The following is a 19,008-nucleotide window of genomic DNA, read 5'->3' as shown; positions in this document are numbered from 1 at the left end:
GCTGTATGTATAAAGCCAGGTCCACTGTATGTTCATCACGTGAGGAAATTAGACCTAAAAATTCACATGATGCTTCCTCACTCTAGGTTTCTCAACCTGAACCCCAACTCTGAGCTCCATTTCATTGTATTTGCATATCTGATAGACATTCTTTAAAATCAGCGAGCGTTCTCTGAAATCTCTTTCAAAAAAATGTGAAGGTTCTGGTTGAGAAATTGTGTTAAACCCATATACCCTCCCACTAGCACAGCCTCCAGAAATTCCTTTTATGGTCTTTGAATAATTGTTTTGTGTCCCAATGCTTTCAGTTTCAGATAAAGTCTGTTACAGTGGTTGCTTTGCTTCTAGTTTGTCTTTAAAGGAAATCTGGAAAGTCCAATGACATTACACAAGTAAAATAAAAGATCCATGATCCAGTGAGAGAGGGAGAAGTAACAGAAACCGCTCCACCTAACTGAAGAGGAAAAAATAAAAGGTAAGAACTCCACTTCATTATCAAAGCAGCTTTTTCTTCAGCTTTAAAGGAGCTCTGTTCCAGGAAATGGGGCTCATGACAAGGTTGGGGCAGGGATGGGAAAGGATTTTATAAAGGTCAGTTTTCTTAAAAAGTGACCAGCCTAAGGGCACCTGGGTGCCTCAGTTGGTTGAACATCCGACTTCAGCTCAGGTCATGATCTCACAATTCATTAGTTTCAGCCCCACATCGGTCTCTCTGCTGTCAGCACAGAGCCTGCTTTGGATCCTCTGTCCCCCTCTGTCTCTGTCCCTCCCCCTGCACTCTCTCTCAAAAATAAATACACATTAAAAAAAAAAAAGTGATCAGCATCAAGACGGGCTGCAGTTGAGCCTGCTGTGGGATACTAGGTCGGATAATGAAATACTGGGGTCATCAGATGGTAGCATGTTCCTACCTGTTACTACTGTGCTTGTGTGAAATTAGGCACCAGCAGACATGGGGATAAATGAAGTTTGAAGTGCATTAGGATTGTCTTTCTTTTTGCTGACTTTGTCTGTGTTGACTGGGGACACAGTTAAATTCCCATTATCTTTGATAGAACTTGCTCAGTACAGATCCGACTGCAGCTAAGAAACTGAAAGGCTGCAAATATGTTATATTCATGAGAAGGAAAGAATAGTAAATGAGGTGTGGTGTGGTGAACAGCCACGCGACACTGATTTTTTTAATGTTTATTTATTTTGAGAGAGAGAGAGAGAGTGCATGAACAGGGGAGGGGCAGGGAGAAGGAGAGAGAGAATCCCAAGTAGGCTCTGAGATGCCAGTGAAGAGCCCAACACAGTGCGCAAACTCACGAAACCATGAGATCGTGAGCTGAGCCAAGATAGAGTCTTGAGCCACTGAGGTATCCCCACCTGATACTGTTAAAGACAGAGAAAGAAAAATCTGAAACCCAGAGCTAAAGGTGAAGATTTATGAAAACATCATTCTTTTTAATCACACACTTGAACTTTGTCTCAAAGTGTATTTCTTCCTTCAGAAATAGTCCAGGTTCAGTAGATCCAATTACTTAGTGCCAACTTACTCCTTACCCCTTACAAGTAGAATCTGGAGCCCATTTGACTAGAAAGCTTCCTTTTTAAAGAATCTACCGTGATGCATCACTAAGGGCTACATCTTTGTTTGCCTTGACCTCTCTGTGCTCTCAACCAGTTCCAATCTTGCCTTCTGGAAACTCCTGCCCTGAATTCCTTGGCTTGGCACGAGCTTTATTTATCTTGCCTGACAACTCTCTCTCCTTTCCAGTTTCACTTTCCCTTCATCTCTCATCCCTCTTCCCCACCGTCTATTCTCCTCTTCCTGCTTCTCCTTCTCTACAAAATGGAAGAGCAGAACAAAACAGAAAACCTAGAAATGTATGCTGAAAATACAAATATTTTCCTTGAACAACTTGCCCTTTACCTCTCCTGATCTGCCTCCTGATTTTTTTTTTTTTTTAGTTTCAGGTGTACAGTATAATGATTCAACAATTCTATACATTACTCAGTGCTCATCACAATAAGTACACTCTTAATCCCCTCACCTGTTTCACCGCAAACCCTACCCACCTTGCCTCCAGCAGCTTCCAATTTCTTTTCTATATTTAAGAGTCTGGGTGGGGTTTTTTTGCATTTTTTTCCCCTCTTTTTTGCTTTGTTTGCTTTGTTTCTTAAATTAATTTCATATATGAGTGAAATCATATGGTATTTGTCTTTCTCTAACTGACTTATTTCAGTTAGGATTATACCCTCTATATCCACCCATGTTGTTGAAAATAGCAAGATCTCATTCTTTTTTATGGCTGAGTAGTATTACATTGTGTATATACACCATTTCCTCTTTATCCATTCATCTATAGATGGACGTTTGGATTGCTTCCATAGTTTGGCTATTGTAAATAATGATGCAGTAAACAAAAGGATGCATATATCCTTTCAAATTACTGTTTTTGTTTTATTTGGGTAAATACCCAGTAGTGCAATTACTGGATCACATGGTAGTTCTATTTTTGAGGAACCTCCATACTGTTTTCCAGAGTGACTGTACCAGTTTGTATTCCACCCCCCAGCAGTTCGCCAGAATCCTTTTCTCCACATCCTCGGCAACTTTCTTGAGTTTTTTATTTTGGACATTCTGATAGGTATAAGAAGATACTCATTGTGATTTTGATTTGCATGTCTCTGATGAGTAGTAATGTCAAGCATCTTTTAATGTGTCTATTGACCATCTGTATGTCTTCTTTGGAAAAATGTCTATTCACGTCTTCTGCGCATTTTTAATTGGATTATTGGTTTTTGGGTGTTGAGTTGTATAAGTTCTTTATAGATTTTGGATATTAACCCCTTATCAAATGTATCATTTGCAAATATCTTCTCCAATTCAGTAGATTGTCTTTTTGTTTTGTTGATGGTTTCCTTTTCTGTGCAAAAGCTTCTTATTTTAATGGAGTCTCAATAGTTTATCTTTGCTTATGTTTCACTTGCCTCAGGAGACATATCTAGAAAACTGTTTCTATAGCTGATGTCAAAGAAATTACTGCCTGTGTTTACTCCTAGGAATTTTGTGGTTTCATGTCTCATATTAAAGTCTTTAATCCATTTTGAGTTTATTTTTGTATATGGCTAAGAAAATGGTCCAATTTCATTATTTTGCATAGAGCTGTCCAGTTTTCCAACACCATTTGTTGAAGAGACTGTCTTTTTCCTATTATTGTATATTCTTACTTCCTTTATTGTAGGTCATTTGACCATAAAAGCATGAATTTATTTCTGGACTCTCTATTCTATACTATTGATCTATGTGTCTCTTTTTGTGCCAGTACCATACTGTTTTGATTACTACAGCTTTTTGTATATCTTGAATTCTGAGATTGTGATACCTCCAGTTTTGTTCTTCTTTTTCAAAATTGCTTTGGCTATTTGTAGTTCCATACAAATTTTAGGATTGTTTGTTCTACTTCTATGAAAAAGGCTATTGGTGTTTTGATAGAAATTGCACTGGGGTGCCTGGAAGTCTCAGTCAGTTGAGCGACTGACCAGCTCAGGTCACGATCTCATGGTCTGTGAGTTCAAACCCCAAGTCGGGCTCTGTGCTGACAGCTCGGTGCCTGGAGCCTGCTTCATATTCTGTGTCTCCCTCTCTCTCTGCACTTCCCCTGCTCTCACTCTATCTCTCTCTCAAAAATAAATATTTAAAAAATAAGAAATAAAAAAATTGCATTAACTCTGTAGATTTCTTTAGGTAGTATGGACATTTTAACACTACTCATTCTCCCAATCAGTGAGCACAAAGTATCTTTCCATTTGTTTGTCTCACTGAGATCCTCCACTCTTTTCTCAAGTCCAGTAAATATCTTTATGATCATTACTTTGAATTCTCTGTCAGGCATATTTCTTATCTCCATTTCATTTAGCTCTTGTACTGTGATTTTTGTCTTGTTCTTTCATCTGGAACATATTCCTCTGTTTCTTCATTTTGTATAACATTCTGCACTTGTTTCTGTGTGTTAGGAAAGTTAGCTATGTCTCCTGATCTTGAAAATAGTGGCCTTATGAAGAAGAGGTTTTATAGTGTCCTCTAGTGCAATGTCCCCCCTTCACCAGAACATGGCACTTTCAGGGGTGTCTCGTATGTGTGTTGTGTTAGTTTATTTTTGTGGCTGAGCCATGTTTGCCTTCAGTGAATTGTCTGAAATGGCCCTCTTTCCCTATTATGAGCAGGGTTTGGTCTCTGTGCTCTTACAGGGCCAGTCTGGGGCAGCCTTGGGCTTGTAGCTAGGTCAAACCAGATGCCTGCTCTCAACCCATTTGCCAGAACTGTGGTCACACTGAACTGCATGGTGCTCTTCCTGCATTGTTCCCTTAGATGCTTTCATTGGTGGACAAAGCCTACAGTTAGACCCCAGTCTGATCCCAGTCTGTCTTTCAGGGTTGCAGGTAACCCAAACTACAGGGCTCTTCCTTTGTGCTGCCCCTTGTGAGGTTGGTTGGTAGAGCTACCAGTCTGATCAGATGTCTGCCCCAGCCCACCATTGAGCCTGCAGTTAAATTGGTGTGTGTGCTTTTCTTCCCCCTCCCAGTCAATGTGGAGTGGTGCTGGCCACTGTTGGTGCTGCTTGAAGGACGAGACCTGGCCAGAGCATTTTGAAGGAACTTCTCTTGAGTGGGGTGTGTTGGATGGAGGGGATCTGCAGGAGAACAGGGCACATGGTGTTAGCAAACTAGATGATGTGTGGTCGTGCTAGTTCCCACAGGTGTCCATGTAGCTAATCTGGGGTTAGGAGAGAGAAATGGCACCTACCAGTTATTTAGTTCTTGGAGAAGTCTCCTAAAGATCCCTGCCCCTACTGCACACATTCTGAGATTAGTAAATAAATCTCCTCATACACCCGAGGTGCCTCTCAAATTACTGCTTCTATGCTGTATCTCAGTGGGATTGTTTGTTCTGCTGGATCTATAGGGGTAGGGACTCAGTTTTCTATTACCCTCCATGCTCTCTAATATTTTTCTTAAGATGTTAAGCCCTACTGATGGTAAAAACCTGAAAGTTTAAGCCCTCGGATTTTCAAAGCCAAATGTAATGGGGACTTTAATTCCCCACTACATGTGCAGGTACCCCATGTCTCAAGTGCCCAGTGTGGGGTCTGCTCCTCTCCCTTCTCTGTACTTAGGGTATCCACAAGCACTTAGTCTTGCAGATTAGCTTAGTTTCCAACCAGACTTCACCTTTGCTACTGTTTTTGATGTGGCCTCCTCTCTACGATTAACCGTAGACAGTCTGTTCTGCCAGTCTTTGGTTCATTTTCTGGGTTAATTACACTGGTGTGGCTGTTATTTAGGTGGGACAAGGTGAGCTTAGGATCCTCCTACTCTGCCATCTTCCCAGGGTCCTCTGACTCCTGACCTTTTAATCCTTATTTCATAGTCTTTTGTTCCCTTATCACATATATATAAACATGATTTTTAGCCATGGTAAGTATTTCCAGTAGTGCACTTGTACCCCCATGTAGCTGGAGGCTAACTTACTGTGAAGTTAATGAAGTTTAAAGGCCCCTTGCTTATAAAAGCCCATGCCAAGGCTTTCGAAGGGTCCCTGGTCATGTGTTCCAGATGGTCATATGTTTTTATAAAATTTGCAAAAGTAAGTTATATTGGTTTCACTTTTGGAATGGAAATTTGAGAAGTTCTGTGGACCCTCATTCTAGCAAAACAAGCATATCTATCAGGGGAGAAACACATTTAAAATCTATGGGAACTGTTCAAAGGGCATGCATGAAATAATGTACAAAAGTATTCATAGTAAGAATTAACGAATAAATAAATCAACATTGAATTTTTACATATAACCGGAATGTAAAATAAATACCTCTAAATTCTATTCTATTTTCCATTTAACATTTACTCTAAATTTTTTTAAGTTTTTCTATTATATTGAGAGAGAGCATGCACACATGCATATGTGCATGTGAGCAGGGGAGAGGCAGAGAGAGAGAGGAAGAAAGAGAATGCCAAGCAGGCTCTGTGCTATAAGCGTGGCCCAATGCAGGGCTCAATCCCACAAACTGTGAGATCATTACCTGAGCCAAAATCAAAGAGGTGGATTCTTAACCAACTAAGCCACACAAACACCCCTGCTTTACTCTAAATTTTAAATTTTTTAAAACATTTATTCATTTTTGAGAGACAGAGAGAGATGGAATGTGAATCAGGGAGGCGCAGAGAGAGGAGACACAAAATATGAAGCAGGCTCCAGGCTCTGAACTGTCAGCACAGAGCCCGATGCGGGGCTCAAAATCACGGACCACAAGATCATGACCTGAGCTGAAGTCGGACGTTTAGCCGACTGTACCACCCAGGCACCCCTCTAAATTTTTTAATGAGAATACAAAAGGAAAGTTTTCCATGGTGAATTTAATGACCGATTTTGTTCATGAGAGTGGCTGAACATTCATAAGATATGGTCATACCAATATTTTTTCAATGGACTACTTTGATAATACTTCTGTAACTTTCTAAAATGATACAGATCTTACCCTCATCTATCTCAATGTTGACACAAAACTTATGTCCATGTTGTGGAAACTGAGGACTCCAGCTTCTGAATGTAAAATAACCTGGTGAGTTTCTTGATCTAATTGGACTGGAAATTTTATTTCATCCCATCTCTTCCCTTGCAGACCAGGGAACACTCTGAACATGGCCTCAGAGATCCACATGCCGGCCCCAGTGTGCCTCATTGAGAACACTGAAGGGCAACTGGTGGCTAATCAGGAAGCTTTGGAGATCCTGTCAGGCACCAAGAATCCTCTCGTGGTGGTGGCTATTGTGGGCCTCTACCGCACAGGCAAATCCTACCTGATGAACAAGCTGGCTGGGAAGAACAAGGGTGAGTGGCGCCAAAAAGCTCCTCGGAGTCCCTTCTGTCCACTGACACTGCCTGCATTGAACGTGGTGATGCAAGGACAGAAAGTTAGAGAACGTGGAGGAATATTGAAAGTTATCTTTTAATCCACGATTATGCTCTTATCTTCACTATAATCTGAAAGAGGCAGTTCATCACTCTTCCCACTTTGCCTTAGTTTCCTCTTTTAAAAGCATAAATTGTTCCTTTCCTAGAAAGACTAGTGCAGTAATAAAAATAATTAATGTACATAATAAGACATTTACTAAAATGTTCATGTAGCAAAAGCAAGTTTCCACTGGTTATTAAGATGCAAAGAATGTTTAAGTCTGTATTGGCTTTTTTTTTCATTGTTGTAAAATATACATAACATAAAACTTACCATTAGAATCATTTTTAAGTGTACGTATAGTTCTATGGCATTAAGTAAATTCACACTGTTATGCAGCCATCACCATCATGCATCTCCCTAATTTTTTCATCTTCTTCAACAGAAACTCTGTACCCATTAAACAATAACTCCCCAGCCCTTGGCAACCACCATTCTACATACTATCTCTATGAATTGGACTGTTCTAGGAATCTCGTTTGAGAGGAATCAGACATTATTTGTCCTTTGTGATTTGCTTAATGTGATTTGGCACAATGTCTTCGGTGTTGTACCCTGTGTCAGAATTCTCTCCCTTTTTAAGGCTGACTAACTAATATGTGCATACTGATTTGTTTATCCCTTCATCTATTGAAGGACTCTTGGGTTGCCTCCACCTTTTGGCTATTATGGATAATGTTGCTAAAAACACGAGGGTACAAATATCTGTTCAAATCCCTACTTTCATTTTGTGAGGGTTATATATCTCCAAATCATAGGGTAATTCTATTTTAATTTTTTTTAAGAAGCCATCATATTGTTTTCCACAGCAAGTGTACCATTTTACATTCTCACCAGAAATACACAAGGTTTCTAATATCCCCACATCCTCCCCAACACTTCCTATTTTCTGGGTTTTTGATAGTGGTCATCCCAATGAGTGTGAAGTAGTATCTCATTGTGGTTTTAATTTGTTTTTTCCCTAATGACTAATGATGATGAGCATCTTTTCATTTGATTATTGGTCGTTTGTATATTTGCTTTGGAGAAATATCTATTCAAGTCCTTTGCTCTTGTTTTAATCAGGTTGTTTTTTTTTTGTGCGTTGCATTGTAGGATTTCTAGTTCCATCTGCTATTAAAACACCACCTTCTCTTATCCCCACTCTCCCTCACAGGCTTCTCTCTGGGCTCCACGGTGCAGTCTCACACCAAAGGAATCTGGATGTGGTGTGTGCCTCATCCCAAGAAGCCAGACCACACCCTAGTTCTTCTTGACACGGAGGGCCTGGGAGATGTAGAGAAGGTAAGGATTGAGGATTCAGTTTTGAAATAAGACCCTCATCACTGAATATTCTCTACACAATTTAATTTTTCTTTAAATAAGAACTTACACTTAACCATAATATGTTTTTGTTTTTGTTTTTGTTTTATTTCTGTTTATGTGCCCTCCGACCAAGTTTAGCAACCAGGGATCAGGAAAATGTTTATAAGGCAGAATTCTAGAAGAAGATCATAGTGGTCAGTAGTAATTAGTAATATTCCAATGATTAACAATAGGCTGTGTGTGGGCCACCTGTGTGGCTCAGCCCGTTAGGTGTCCAACTTCGCCTCAGGTCATGATCTCAGGGTTCGTGAGTTCGAGCCCTGCGTTGGGCTCTGTGCTGACAGCTCAGAGCCTGGAGCTTGCTTCAGATTCTGGGTCTCCTTCTTTCTCTGCCCCGCCCCCACTTGTACTCTGTCTTTCTCTTTCTCAAAAATAATAAATAAACATTAAAACTATTTTTTAAAAAAGATTGTATGCTAAACCAGTTAACCCAGAAGCTTAAAGGTAGAACAAATAAAATCAATGTCACGAGTTGAATCCTGCAGAGAATTTTAGTTAAAATTTTAGGTTCTGAAGTTCTATACCCTTGTGTTTAAATGTAAACCCTGTCACTAACTCAGTGGCCTTAGCAAATTATTTGACCTCTTTTAACCTCAGCTTTCTGAATTTGTAAAACAGATGTAGTAGATCTTTATTTGACTCATAGTGTTGTTTTGGATAAGTAATGGAAAATGTTAGGTGCCTAATAATTGCTCAGTAAAATAGCTACAGGTATTATTACTCTCACATAAGTCAATTTTGCTGTAAAAAGGAAGAGAAAATTCTAAATTTATTATTTTTTTAAATGTTTATTTATTTTTGAGAGAGACAGTGAGACAGACTGCAAACAGCGGAGGGGGAGAGAGAGAGGGAGACACAGAATCTGAAGCAAGCTGCAGGCTCTGAGCTGTCAGCACAAGCCTGACGCAGGGCTTGAATTCACGAGCCGCAACATCATGACCTGAACTGAAGTCAGATACTCAACTGACTGAGCCACGCAGGCGCCCTGAAAATTCTAAATTTAAATTATATTTAAAGCCTTAGAAAGCCTACCAACCTTTACTATTGGTTTTGTAATTATCTGCCAATGATCATAAGAAGACCTAGTGAGAATCAGTGTAAATTAAAAATACTAATCATAAAATGATCCAAAATCCAAATCCCACTAATATTTTCGTTTGGATTTGGTTTTCTCATATAGGTCATTAATCTTAAAAAAAACAAAAAAAAAAACAAAAACCTCTAGTTAAATAAGCATCTTTTTACTGCTGCTGATCTAGAAAGTCAGGATCTAGATATCAGGAGAGTGAAACCTAACAGGCTTGCACATGTTCTGATTCACAGGGTGACAACCAGAACGATTCCTGGATCTTTGCCTTAGCAATACTCCTGAGCAGCACCTTTGTGTACAATAGCATGGGAACCATCAACCAGCAGGCCATGGACCAACTGCAGTATCCTTTTTGTAGTTCAAAATAGCCTCAAAGTAAGAGGGAAGAATTGTATTTAAAAACCAGCTGCTTGGTTGTGAATCCTGGTGAATCAAGCACAAAAAGAGAAAACATGAAAAATAATTCAAGGGCAGGGGAAAGATTCTATGTACCCACTAGAAAATTGATGCTTGGGTTAAAAACAAAGGTGAAGTGAAGGTTTTAATATGTGGAACCAATATGGGATGGGGACACTATTCTTTGATGCCAGTTTTCCTTAGTTTGCTACTCAGCTATGTGACAGAGCTGTCAGATCGGATCAGGGCGAAATCCTCCCCTAATTCCAATGGGATTGAAGATTCAGCAGACTTTGTGAGCTTCTTTCCAGATTTTGTGTGGACGCTGAGGGATTTCTCCTTAGAACTGGAAGCAGACGGACTACCCATCACAGCTGATGAGTACCTGGAGAATTCACTCAAGCTTAAACAAGGTAAAAGGGACTTAGAAATAAATGGAGATAATAAAACATAAGAAACTATTATTTTGTCCGTGTTCCATTTACAGTTTTCTTACATTTATAGTTTTCTATTTCTTCTTAGCTGGCCATCAGTAAGAATTAATGCTTGTTTAATACATGAATTAATAGATTTGATTTTAAATTATATTCTCCTCTCTTCTAAGAATAGTTTCTTTCTCTTTTATTTTTCCCTGTGCTATTATCAGATTGATTTTATCTCCCTGAATAGGGCTTGTGATTAGCCAAAGAATATGGAGAAGAATAGGCGTTGTCTGGAAGAAAATAGGTAAAAGCATGAATAGTGCTCTAGTTCAGGGGTTGGCAAATTATGGCTCACAGGCAAATGATGGCCAACCCAGACCACCAGCTGTCTTTGTAGATAAGGTTTTATTGGAATAATGCTATGCCCACTCATTTATAGATTGTCTATGGCTGCTTTCTTGCTACAATAGCAGAATTGAGTACTTGGAGAAGAGACCACCTGGTTTGCAAAACCTAAAATATTTACTGTTTGGTCCTTTACAGAAAAAGTTTGCAAGCCTTTTTTATCTTCCTGCAGGTACCACTCAAAGTGATCAAAATTTTAATCTGCCCCGACTCTGTATCCGGAAGTTCTTTCCGAAGAAGAAATGCTTTATCTTTGATCGACCCACTCATCGGAAGAAGCTAGGCCAGCTTGAGACACTGCATGATAATGACCTGGATCCTGAATTTGTGCAACAAGCTTCAGCCTTCTGTTCCTACATCTTTAAGAATTCCAAAACTAAAACTCTCTCAGGAGACATCAAAGTCAATGGACCTCGTGAGTCCTCTTCCCAGTCTTTTTCTTCCATTGTTAAGACTAAAGGAGAGTAGAATTACATCCACCTAGTTTCAGCTTTAAAAAATGTGAATCTAGGGGCGCCTGGGTGGCTCAGTTGGTTAAGCAGCTGACTTCGGCTCAGGTCATGATCTCGCAGTCTGTGAGTTCAAGCCCTACGTCAGGCTCTGTGCTGACAGCTCAGAGCCTGGAGCCTGTTTCAGATTCTGTGTCTCCCTCTCTCTGACCCTCCCCTGTTCATGCTCTGTCTCTCTCTGTCTCAAAAATAAATAAACATTAAAAAAAATGTGAATCTACTGCTATTTCCATGTTAAATTCTTGATGACATCAACATTTCTAATAGATTTTACTAGTCAAATTTCTTGGGTGAGAAAAGATAGGAAAGGCTAAAGAAATCAAGTTCTATTTCTTAAAATTGCCCTATTTATTAGGACCTGCATTGTCCAATATGGTAGCCACTTACACAAGTGTAGCTATCTCAATTTAAGTGTGAGCTAATTAAAATTACAGAAAATTTAAAATTCTGGGATGCTTGGGTAGCTCAGTGGGTTAAACGTCTGACTTTGGCTCGGGTCATGATCTCACAGTTCATGGGTTCAAGCTCCGGGCTCTGTGCTGACAACTCAGAGCCTGGAGGCTGCTTTGGATTCTGTGTCTCCCTGTCTCTCTGCCCCTCCCCGACTTGTGCTCTGTCTCTCTCTCTCTCCCTCAAAATTAAATAAACATTTAAAAAAAAATTTTTAAGAAAACTTAAAATTCCAATTACACAGATTTATTTATTTATTTGTTTATTTATATCTTAATATGAAATTTATTGTCAAATTGGTTTCCATACAACACCCAGTGCTCATCCCACCAGTGCCCTCCTCAATGCCCACCACCCACTTTCCCCTCCCTCCCACCCCCATCAACCCTCAGTTTATCCTCAGTTTTTAAGAGTCTCTTGTGGTTATATATTTCAAAAGCCTATACCTACATGTGGCTAATAGCTGGATGACATAGAATATTTCCATCATAACAGAAAGTTGTCTTGGACCACGCTTTGCTAGAATAAACAAAATCGAGTATCCTTTTGATTTTTTCCACAACAATGATCAAATGCTTGCCACAGACCAGGGCTGATGATAGAGATGTAAATTAGAGAGGTATGGTTCCTGTCCTAATGGTGCTTAAGGGTAAAGTGAATGAAAACACTCACTAAACATAGGCCTATGCTATCTAGAACAGATTCTCAACCTTTGATGTGTAAACATATCACCTGGACATCTTGCCAGAGAGGAGGGTCTAATTCACTTGATCTGGGTCAGAGGCTGAGAATCGACATTTCTAGCAAGGCTCCAGGTGATGTTGAGGACATTGATGCTTTGAGGCAAATGGGTGGTAGTAGACATGATCAGAATCACACAGAATGGAATGTTTCCTCATCCCACCTACAACAAGCAACATTATTTGTTCTCTGTTTGTAGGTCTAGAGAAACTGGTGCAGACCTATGTCGATGCCATCAGCCGTGGAGATCTGCCCTGCATGGAGAATGCAATCCTGGCCTTGGCCCAGATTGAGAATGCAGCCGCAGTGCAAAAGGCCATTGCCCACTATGACCAGCAGATGGGCCAGATGCTGCAGCTGCCCACAGAAACCCTCCAGGAGCTACTGAACCTGCACAGGGCCTGTGAGAAAGAGGCCATTGAACTCTTCATGAGGAATTCCTTCAAAGACAGAGACCATTTATGTCAAAAGGACTTAGCGGTAATTTTTTCTCAAGTTCTTATGGATTAGGGTCTTGGAAAGCAGAGTACTACTGGAAAATGAAATGGGTATTTATTTTGAAAGAGGCAATTCCTACTAGACTTTAAAATGGTGATAACCACTCTTTGTTTTTATCATAAAAAGAAGAACAAATTTTATTACAATGAACTCAAAGGTTTTTTTTCCTGTTGTTTTTAATATATGAAATTTATTGTCAAATTGGTTTCCATACAACACCCAGTGCTCATCCCAAAAGATGCCCTCTTCAATACCCATCACCCACCCCCCCTCCCTCCCACCCCCGATCAACCCTCAGTTTGTTCTCAGTTTTTAAGAGTCTCTTATGCTTTGGCTCTCTCCCACTCTAACCTCTTTTTTTTTTTCTCCTTCCCCTCTCCCATGGGTTTCTGTTAAGTTCCTCAGGATCCACATAAGAGTGAAAACATATGGTATCTGTCTTTCTGTGTATGGCTTATTTCACTTAGCATAACACTCTCCAGTTCCATCCACGTTGCTACAAAGGGCCATATTTCGTTCTTTCTCATTGCCACGTAGTACTCCATTGTGTATATAAACCACAATTTCTTTATCCATTCATCAGTTGATGGACATTTAAGCTCTTTCCATAATTTGGCTATTGTTGAGAGTGCTGCTATAAACATTGGGGTACAAGTGCCCCTATGCATCAGTACTCCTGTATCCCTTGGGTAAATTCCTAGCAGTGCTACTGCTGGGTCATAGGGTAGGTCTATTTTTAATTTTTTGAGGAACCTCCACACTGTTTTGCAGAGTGGCTGCACCAGTTTGCATTCCCACCAACAGTGCAAGAGGGTTCCCGTTTCTCCACATCCTCACCAACATCTATAGTCTCCTGATGTGTTCATTTTGGCCACTCTGACTGGCGTGAGGTGATATCTGAGTGTGGTTTTGATTTGTATTTCCCTGATGAGGAGCGACGTTGAGCATCTTTTCATGTGCCTGTTGGCCATCCGGATGTCTTCTTTAGAGAAGTGTCTATTCATGTTTTCTGCCCATTTCTGCACTGGATTATTTGTTTTTGGGTGTGGAGTTTGATGAGTTCTTTATAGATTTTGGATTGAACTCAAAGTTTTAAAACATTTTTTTCATGAATAATATTCTTCCTCTTAATTTACCTAAATTCACATAAGTCACAATCAGAGCTTCTAAATCAAATGCCCACTATTACCTGACTGATTTGATATCCTAATCAATCAGGATATTGCCCTGATTATCCATATGCAGGCTTATGTTGAGCCACATTTATTCCATACGCAATCACTGGCCCAATTTGAAAAGCAGAAGTTTATCTCTAAAGGTATAGCAAGAAAGCTAGCAATCTCTGCTCTGAACTTCACCTCTAAGGAGAAAGGGACTTCAGTAAAAGTCAGGAGCAGGAGGAAGGATATGGTCCTGTTGGGGTGCCTGTGACTTTTTCTAGGGTCATAGGCTTATTTCTGAGAAGCCCTTCCAGATATTCTAAGGTCATGCTAACATCTTTTCCCTGTTATTCTTTTTACCTCCTATTTTTACATCAAAGGCCCAGCTGGAAAAAAAGCGAGATGACTTTTGTAAACAGAATGTGCAGGCATCAACAGATCGTTGCTCAGATTTACTTAAGGATATTTTCAGTCCTCTTGAAGAAGCTGTGAAGCAGGGGGTTTATTCTAAACCAGGAGGGTACCGTCTCCTCATCCAGAAAATACAAGAGCTGAAGACAAAATATCTTCAGCAACCTAATAAAGGGATACAGGTAACCAAGATTTATGTTCTGATTCTGGAAAGCTGCTGACATGCCTCCTTGAAAGACTAAAATAACCACGTGTAATTGCACACCTTGTGAGAACAACAGCATTCATACTTTCATTCAGTAAACATGTATAGGGAGCCAATTACACCAGATACGTCCTATGTGCTCATCCAAGAGTGCACTCAATTAATAACTGAGTTATTAATTGGGTTCTCAGATCAACCACAAAGTTGTTATTGCAATTCACTACTGTGGCTGGATCTTTATGCTGCAAGGAACAGAAACCCATTTTCTTAAACAAAAATGGGAATTCATCAGTTTAGGCTTTAAACTGGCTTTAAGGACAACTGGATCCAAGATTTCAAATAATGTCATCATCTGTCTGTCTGTCTGTTACTCCCCTCAACCCTACACTTCCTTCTTTCCTATTCTCCCTCCACCTTTTCTCTGATCTGCTTTCTCCATAATGACTTCTTTTTTCAACAACTCACTCCTTAGGGGGCCAGAGCACCAACACCTCCAAAATTAGAGCCCTCATTCTAAAAAAACAAAGAATGTCTGTTTCCCAGTGTCTATCTCAGTCTCTTATAAAGGATTCTGCTTAGTAGGCTGCCATGATTGGCCAGCTCAGAGCATGTGTCCATGCCTGTGGCAAGGAGTCTTGACCACCAGGCACACTAAGGCCAAGAGGAGCAATTCCTAGAGGAAAAGATGATAGGAAGACAAACAGGAACGAGTGCTTATATCCATTTCCTATTACCAACTCCATGCTCTCTGGGTCCTAAGGCTGAAGAGGTTCTTCAGGAATACTTGAAGTCCAAGGAGTCTGTGACTGATGCGATTCTACAGACAGACCAGACTCTCACAGAAAAGGAAAAGGAGATTGAAGGTGAGGAGCCAGTCAAGAGATTAGATAGCCTCAAGAGTTCTTAAAGCTTAAATAATTTGGCTGGGTAAGCCTGGGATCCTTAAACTAGGGCAAGGTGAACAACAATGCCCCTTACTTGCTGAAGTCATTTCTGAGTAGGGCATATGTAGTCAACAGCAACAATGACCGGTAAGTGTGCAAGGAAGAAAGGGACAACATGCTTACTCACATACATTTGTCTTTTTCCTCCTCTCAGTGGAACGTGTGAAAGCTGAATCTGCACAGGCTGCAGCAAAAGTACTAGAAGAAATGCAAATAAAGAATCAGCAATTGATGGAACAGAAAGAAAGGAGTCATCAGGAACATGTGAGACAATTAACTGAGAAGATGGAAAGGGATAGAGTCCAGTGGCTGGATGAACAAGAGAGAATTCTAGCTTTCAAACTTCAGGTATTTAATTGTACTACCCTAAGGTTTCTGTTTTCTGTTTTCTCTCCACTCTCCCTCATCATATCTTAGTGTGGCAGTGATAACATGATGCCTACAAGAAGGACCTTGCTTGCCACTTGTACTTTTCAATTTCTGTCTGCCTGCCTGACCTGGCCCCTGCCTCTATCTGGTTATTAAAAGATTTATTTGTGGTTAGGTCACATCCAGTCCTCTATCTGTACATCCTTTCATCCATGGTAGCTGTTCTCTGCTAGGCATTCTGAAAAATCTCTTATATGAATCTCTTGCTTAATACTATACGAAGCAAGAACTGCTGTGTCTCTATTACTTACGAAAAGAAACAGAAGTTCAGAAAGGATTAAGTAACTTTTATAGGGTCACACAACTTGGTAAGCTATCTGAACTGTCTTCACCACTTAGTGGAAATGTAATCACAGAGCTAAGACACCCAAGAGAACATATAATGAAACTTAAGGGTAGAGAAAATGTCAAGAAGAAATTTAATACTAAAAAAAATGAATGTGGAAACTAGCTATAAATTAGAGATTTACTTCAGTCCTACACTTTATTCAGTCTCCAATTGTCCCTTTTTAGGAACAGGCTCGTCTACTAAAGGAAGGATTCCAAAATGAGAGCAAACGACTTCACACTGAGATACAAAATATCCAGAAGAGCATGGAAAAACCAAGGAAAACATGTTTCTTAAGCTGAAGACCTAAAGAATAGAGCTCCTGATCATTCTTATCCAAGGCATAACTTAAGTAACCTTTGAATTTGGAAAAATATCATTACACTCGAAAGTAACTGGATTTTGCATTTTTATAACACTAGAAATTTGCAAAGATGTGCAGTACTGTAATTAAAAATCATATCCATCTTCCAAAAAAATATTATAAATTGTATGACAAAGGTCAGTTTTACCTCTCTAACACAAAAAGTATATGAGCTGGTACCATTCAGGAAAAATTTATTCCTCTAGGTGACTACTAGTAGACAAAGGGAAACTGAACAAAGTCTTAGGTAAAAGTTTAGGAACATAGTTGGGCTTCAGTCTGGCCAAGTGTACAATGGATTTCAGTGTCAGGAGGACCATCCTAGCTTCTTAGTGAAAGCAAAGTGCGGTTTTCCATTATACCACAGCTGCACCATCTGTGAGCAATGATGTGATCACTAGGCCCTAGGAATAGACAATCCTCCCTGATGGATTCTAAGCAGAAGCAAACCACCTTATATAGAGATCTAGAATCTACAGAATTTTCATAAGAAGGTAGAAGAAACCATTAGCATGAATAGGGATTGGATCACAAACAAATGGGCCAAAAAAGGAAACTCCTTTTTTACTTAATTCACCCAGGTTGTAACTTTAATGGTACATTTTAGAGGTTTAGATAATTGACACTGGACTGAACATAGTAACATGATGACAATTATGCATTATGTGTTTGTAACAATATATAATTCACAAAGATGGACTTTAAATGATGACAGATAACATACTAGAAAACTGAGCTAAGTTAATTAATAGATCATTTAAGATCCTATAAATTAGGCAACCTTTTTCCACTTCTCAACAGTCTATACTTGAAAGTTTGCTGATTTTCCCCAAAGTGATTATAGATTGTTTTTTATATTTTTTGAATAACAAAACAATGCTCTTGGTATTAGTATGCACAGACTTTCTCCTAATTTTCTAAACTCCTAGGTAAATGGTTGATATTTTTCAAAATGATTAAAAATTATTTTTAAGCTGAAAATAAAATATGCTTCACTGGGCTTTTTTTTTTTTTTTTTTTTTCAGTTTTCACCCAAAAATAAGACTTTACTCTTCACACCAATGGTTGGCTAACTCATCTGCAAAAGACCGGGTAGTGGCTATTCATGACTTTGTAGGCCCTACAGTCTCTGTCTCAACTGCTCAATTCTGCCATGTAGTGTGAGAGCAGTCATAGACAATACATAAATGGTTGGACATGGCTGTGTTCCAATAAAACTTTATTTTAAAAAATAAGTAGCACTCATAAGCCATAGTTTCCAGATTATTGCTCTATAAAAACATTGGTCAAAGTCTATGTATCCGCCTTATGTTGCTTACATTTGTAAGGGAATGTGTATTAAATTGTATGTTAAGATCTTGAAAATATTATACAATGTTTCAAGATATTAGAAGATGAGAGAAATGCAGAGACGTAGCTAATGCCATTAAATCCACATTAATAAGCCTGATTTGCTGATTGCATAGGGACATTTTCTTCCAATGAACCCCCTTACCTCCTATTACATGGTGAATACCTCTTTCCACAGTTAAACACATGCTACTAAGCAGTATTTTTTCATTTGACTGCCTTCACTGGAGATCAGGGAGATCTACGGCACGTATGTAGGTATGCACACAGACCCACAATGCTTGTATAAATAGGCTTTGTCTTTTCTTATCCAAGCTGCATTGCAACAAAGGAGTAAATAAAATACATTTTTATTAACTAAAGAAACTTCATGGTAGAAAGAACACATATGCCTTCAAAACCAAGTAGTGGTCTCTTTAATAACCATTTAAAAATACTAACATTAAGGGGCGCCTGGGTGGCTCAGTCAGTTAAGTGTCTGACTCTAGACTTTGGCTCAGATCATGATCTCATGATTTGTGAGTCTGATTCCTGCATCAGGCTCCATGCTGGCAATGTGGAGCCTGCTTGGGATCCTATCTCTATCTCCTTTGCCCCTCCCCAGCTCTTTCTCAAAATAAGTTTTTAAAAAACCTTAAAAATAATAACACTGAAACTAAGCAAAATTACATAACTTCCTTTCTAGCTTGATAGCATGAGTCTATACCAGATTTCAAATCATCTGACGCCTGGTTTAATGCTTTTTCTATACTATCTCCAGGAACAAAATGAAGCTGTCTCCAGGGAGGCATGTTGCTTTCACCAGTAGTCTTCAACCCCACCGTGCATTAAAACCAATTTATTAAATATAAAGATTCTCTGGGCCCTAGCCTTCCCTTGACTTTCTGATATAGTAAATTTGAGATGGGTCATCGGGTGATATCTGCCAAAGCTAGCA

General features: G+C 39.4%; 1 protein-coding gene across 1 annotated transcript; it reads left to right on the top strand.

The window, feature by feature from the left end:
- The first annotated feature begins 308 nt into the window (after positions 1-308).
- On the top strand, positions 309-17,680 carry LOC102960416 (guanylate-binding protein 1). The gene is made up of 11 exons (XM_007079154.3): positions 309-475; positions 6,672-6,880; positions 8,161-8,288; positions 9,693-9,802; positions 10,072-10,268; positions 10,855-11,097; positions 12,582-12,862; positions 14,421-14,633; positions 15,417-15,519; positions 15,755-15,948; positions 16,543-17,680. The coding sequence occupies exons 2-11, from the start codon at positions 6,691-6,693 to the stop codon at positions 16,657-16,659; spliced, it is 1,776 nt and encodes a 591-aa protein (XP_007079216.1). The 5' UTR covers positions 309-475; positions 6,672-6,690; the 3' UTR covers positions 16,660-17,680.
- Positions 17,681-19,008: the final 1,328 nt, after the last annotated feature.

This window comes from Panthera tigris, chromosome C1 (assembly GCF_018350195.1).
Source record: "Panthera tigris isolate Pti1 chromosome C1, P.tigris_Pti1_mat1.1, whole genome shotgun sequence".
Lineage (NCBI taxonomy): Eukaryota > Metazoa > Chordata > Mammalia > Carnivora > Felidae > Panthera > Panthera tigris.
This window is presented reverse-complemented; position numbering and strand designations above follow the sequence as displayed.